Source organism: Nicotiana sylvestris, chromosome 2, assembly GCF_000393655.2.
Source record: "Nicotiana sylvestris chromosome 2, ASM39365v2, whole genome shotgun sequence".
In the NCBI taxonomy this organism is placed as follows: Eukaryota; Viridiplantae; Streptophyta; class Magnoliopsida; order Solanales; family Solanaceae; genus Nicotiana; species Nicotiana sylvestris.
The window spans coordinates 75,434,003-75,439,508 of NC_091058.1; the positions used below are offsets into that span (position 1 = coordinate 75,434,003).

Sequence of the window (5,506 nt, forward strand, 5' to 3'; positions counted from 1 at the left end):
AAACAAGTAAATGTTAGGACATAATTTTCTGTCCTGAAATATTGAACTAGGAATCTAATACTGAGGACAAACGTTTCTGAAATGTCCTTAATTTCTGGACATTTAGCAAAACAAGTAAACGTTAGGACACAATTTTCTAAACATCCTGAAATATTGAACTAGGAATCTAATATTGAGGACAAATGTTTCTGAAATGTCTTAACTTTTGGATATTAAGTGAACCATGTCCTTAATATTTACACAACACTCATGAAGTTAAGGACACTATGTCCTTAATATTTATACGACACACATGAAGTTAAGGACACCATATCTTTAATATTTACACTGCACATATGAAGTTAAGGATATGATGTCCTAAAATTTAACAACAGAAGGTGCAAATACAAGATACTTTGCCCTTAATATTTACACATCACTCATGAAGTTAAGGACACGATGTCCTTAATATTTTCACAATACTCATGAAGTTAAGGATACCATGTCCTTAACATTTACACTACACGTATGAAATTAAGGACAAGATGTCCTAAAGTTTAAAATAGAAGGTGCTAATTCAGGACATTTTGTCATTAATATTTACACAACACTCATGAAGTTAATGACACCGTATCTAGCACATGGGTATTTTTGTCTGGACAAGTAAAAATTTATTAAAGCACCGGCTAAAGAATAAACACATTTTAAATAGTGACTAAAAAATAAATACAGTTCTAATTAGTGGCTAACTGTGCACTCCCCACATAGACACAAAAAATGAAGGTTCGTTAGATCCGCTAGCACACGAGGCTCATCGGGCAGCCAATAGTAAAAAGATAAGAAATGCCCACGCCATTGCACGCATATCAACACATTCTCAAACAATAACCCACGCTTTTCAATCACCACGTTTATTCACGCGCCACCAACCATTTTCGTAAGATTGTCGAATGTCCTTAACGCGCTTATTGACAGAGACTTGATCATCCTTTTTGGTATTTTCCCTCCATATTATTCATGACCTGTGCCACTTGACGAAGCAAAAATCCAATTCGTTTCTTGTGTTGTTCCATATTCATTGCTTCTTTACTTCACCTCTCACAAAAAGTTCTCTTCTCTTTTCTTCTATTCTATATATAATATATTTCTCGTGTATCGCAATTTCGTTCATCAAATATTACGATATCACTGTACTGTAACGTCGTGTGTTATCAATGGCGGCAGTGAATGCAGAGTATCTGAAGGAAATAGAGAGGGCCCGAAGAGATCTTCGAGCACTTATCTCCAGCAAAAACTGTGCTCCTATTATGCTTCGTTTAGCGTATGTATGCAAAATTCTCAAATGTTTTGGAAATAAAAATCGTTGTGATCTGACATTATATTTTCGGGATATATATGTTTCCGCAGGTGGCATGATGCAGGAACGTATGATGCAGCAACAAAGACTGGAGGACCTGATGGATCAATCAGGAATGAGATAGAGTACAAGCATGCCGCTAACAGCGGTCTCAAAATTGCAATTGATCTTTGTGGTGAGCTTTTTAACCTTTTACTTTTCTGGAGTTTTCGCTGAAGATAGTAATTACCTCAAGAGAAATGAATTTGTGTTCGTCGATGAATTGTCAATGCGATGGTTAATGATTAAGTGTTTCAGTTTAAGTACATGACATGAGTGTTTTTGATTGATTTTGAATATTAACAGCTAATTATGTTTTACTAGTATATTGCTCATGCTTACCCTTTTGAGTTTTCATTCGAAGATGAAAAGTTGAGCACTATATTACACCCTTTTTTTGGAGTTCTGTAAAGGATTAGGCTGCTTATATGTTTAGTAATTAAATCAAATTGTTCTGCAATAATAGGAGTCTAGCTTTAGGTTGAACAGTTTCTCTCTATTTAGCATTACAATTTTTCTCTTTTCATGAAAACAGACAAAATATATTGTTTTGCTCTAAATTAAGATCGACTGAGCAGTGTCTTCTGAATAAGCATCCTCCTATGCCCCCATATTTTGTTTATAATGTATTAAGTGCTTCTTTTGTCAGTCTAATCAATTTTGCAGCCAGCGATACTAATTCCTATCTTCTAATGCCTTTTAATTTATATGGAGTACAGAAGAAATTAAGGCCAGACATCCTATAATTACGTATGCTGATCTCTATCAGGTGAGGATACTTGTGTCGAGGATTTATTTCCATTTTCTAAAGGTTCTGTTTAATTTTAGATGTCTTCGTAGTAATGCGTACTACCAATTGAGGAACAAAAATGTTCTGGTTTTTACGGATTTGAGATTGTGCTTAATCACCTTTTCGTTTGGCACTGCAGCTTGCTGGAGTAGTTGCTGTTGAAGTAACTGGGGGTCCTACCGTTGATTTTGTCCCTGGTAGAAAGGTACCGAAAAGATGAAAATGTGCCCCCGTTTTCGATTTTAAACTTTACATACATTTGGTGGACTTGTCTTTAATCAGTAACTTCCACCTTTCTACCAGGATTCATCAAGTTCACCAGAAGAAGGGCGTCTTCCTGATGCCAAACAAGGTTAGTCATCTAAAAAGGTTTACTTAGCTGATCTATCATTTGAAATTAAGGTAATAGATAAAAGGTAAAAAACTCTGAATTTTTATCTAATTTAACTGTGAAGTTTACAATCTGGGATACGCATCATTTGATGATGGAACGGGTAGTTTACTCTATTCAATATCACCATGTCAAGGGAAGGCATACTCATTCTCTACTTCTCTAGTAGGGAAAGAATCTATGAGAATACAAGATAAAAATAATGAATAATCGCTAGCACTTGTTCAAGATTAGGCTTAGAACTACAGAAATACATGCAGAGCATATTTGTAAAGTTATAGCCGCTGAGGTGCACTGTGAACAATTGAGTTAAACTTGATTCAGAGCATGAAATAAGTGGAGCTTTCATCTATCCTATTTACGTTACATATCCTCTTTATACCATATTTGGTTCCTAATTATTGTTCTAGCATTATATTGCTCCTAAACAACTTGAATACTTATAAAAAATTTCCTTGGTTCTGCATCTATATTAAGGTCACTTGTCAATAATCTTGTAGATGACATAATTTAGTTTTTTTTTGTTGCTAAATTGCACTAATCGCTTTGTCTCGTAACATGTTTCTACGTTTTGTAAACATTATTCTCAAGAAATTTTTGCAAAGGAAAATAATTTAGTCCAATTGGTGGGAGCTCTTGAATATTATGAACAATAACCTTGAACTGGACTTGGTGATTATCCTACTGGAAAAATTCTATATATTGCCAAAAGTGCTACCAAGCTACCTTGGAGTAATAAGAACTAGGCATGTTTTTCTGAGAGTGCTCTACAACTGAGTGCTCCGACTTTGAAACATATTCTCAGCATGTTATCTCTTACTTCGTTCAACATTCTAATGCCTTTTAGGCCCACCACACTTGAGGGATGTCTTTTACAGAATGGGACTCACTGACAAAGATATAGTGGCATTATCTGGAGGCCACACACTGGTATTATATCACATGGATCTGAATCTAGATACTGATATTTCTCACGCAGTTGTCTTAAAGTTCTTTTGTGTTTCCTGTTGCAGGGAAGAGCACATCCAGAGAGATCTGGCTTTGAGGGACCTTGGACTAAAGAGCCTTTGAAATTTGACAACTCATACTTTGTGTAAGATTAGTATATGCAGGAACCTCTTTTATACTTCACCGGTGTTAAAAGAAAATTTTCATGACTGCTTGCCCAAATGATTCAATGATCTCTTAGGGAGCTCCTCAAGGAGGATTCAGAAGGTCTCTTGAAACTTCCCACCGATAAAGCTCTGGTTGAAGATCCACTATTTTTCCCCTATGTGGAACTTTATGCAAAGGTATTAAAGCTCATGTTACTGTGCATAGTTTTAATGGTCAATTGTTGTAATACATCGTTTAAATTTGTTACTACTAGACAACATTGCATAATGCAAGAAGGAAAATAACATTAAAACCCAGCAAGGCTGGCTAAATTGCTGGAAATTTATCTATCATTTGTGACTCTGTTGCTATTCTTTGCTTTCTCATACATTGATGATAACTAAGGATTTACGTGGTAGACCGTCATTTCCTATTGATGGCTTGACAAGCATAAATGATAAAACTGTGGCAAGTGCGCTGGAATATTTTGCAACATACTATACCCTTGACTGGTCCACCCAAGGTCTGTCACTCTCATAGATCTTTATTGAGCAAATGAAGGAGCAACAGTCCTATTTGAATCTTTCTTCTTAACCAATATGCATATCCATTTGGCTAAACAGCTGCATTATTCTTCAAGATTTCTGGCAATCTCACAAATTGTTTTTTCCTAAACAATCTCACGCAAAAGCTTTTTCTGTAATAGCTTATAGCTACTTATTTCTATGACAGGACGAAGAGGCTTTCTTCAGAGACTATGCAGAGTCACACAAGAAGCTCTCAGAGCTTGGATTTGCACCACCTTCATCTTGCTTCAAGTTAGCAGTAAAGAACAGCACGGTGTTGGCACAAGGTGCTGTTGGGATTGCTGTTGCAGCAACCGTTGTAATACTCAGTTACTTCTATGAACTCAACAGGAGAATCAAGTAGGCATAAGCAAGCACACAGGTTCCATTACATTGGCGAACTCAATTGAAAGCAAATTGGCAACTGAATAGCTCCATAGTTATTAGGGCATATACTAGATAGATGATTGTTACTGACACCGCAAAGATGATGATAGTGTTTCGTAATGTTTCATCAATAAATCTTGGGATTTGCTGCTTGTAGCTACTCAAGTATAGAATAACATGCCCTTTGGCGAATTTGAACTATACATGGTTCCACTTATGGTTCAAATATATTCCTCATTGAGCAAGAATTATCCACAGAATGGCATCACACTCTTAATTCTCTCTGTTTTCTACTAATTGTCACTTATGATAATTTGTTGCAAAAAGGAAATAGTAGATACTGTTGTAATTTTAATCTTATATGAGAGAAATCGAAAGTGAAAACCCGATTGAAATATCGTAAATAGCCTTTAATTTAATTTAAATGCTTGAATCAATTTCCACAAGGGGTCGTTTCGGTCCCAGATGCGATCCACCATTCTAGTTGTTTGCTTGCTGTACTTTCGTAATTTGGAAATTTGGGGCATGACTAGGATGAAATGAAGTAGTTTTGATTAATCAAATTTATCTTCAATTAAACAAAATGAGTCGGTTTAGTCCAATCTCTAATGGAGCTTATAACAGATTTATTACGAAGGATAAATCGGATGTTCTTTATACTAGGTACTACTTTCACATTACGCGTAACATTTAAATTAGGCATTTTTCAAATTCCAACTTACAAAACGCGTTCTTTCTTGTATAAAAGTATGTCGTTTACCCCAAAAATAGGTAACAAATGAATTTGTACGTGATTTAAAGGATATGTGATTCAATTCAATATGAATGATTTAGGAATAAGTAATTAATAGCATGTTTGACCAAGCTTCTTTTGAGGCAAAATCATTTTTTTTGTGTGGTCA

The 5,506-nt window shown here is 35.4% G+C and overlaps 1 protein-coding gene across 1 annotated transcript; it reads left to right on the plus strand.

Moving 5' to 3' along the window:
- Positions 1 to 995: 995 nt before the first annotated feature.
- On the plus strand, positions 996 to 4,872 carry LOC104243325 (L-ascorbate peroxidase 3-like). Its single transcript, XM_009798505.2, has 9 exons — positions 996 to 1,300; positions 1,387 to 1,511; positions 2,095 to 2,144; positions 2,305 to 2,370; positions 2,469 to 2,517; positions 3,404 to 3,486; positions 3,570 to 3,649; positions 3,746 to 3,848; positions 4,384 to 4,872. Exons 1-9 carry the CDS (start codon positions 1,194 to 1,196, stop codon positions 4,579 to 4,581), a joined length of 861 nt encoding a protein of 286 aa, XP_009796807.1. The 5' UTR covers positions 996 to 1,193; the 3' UTR covers positions 4,582 to 4,872.
- Positions 4,873 to 5,506: the final 634 nt, after the last annotated feature.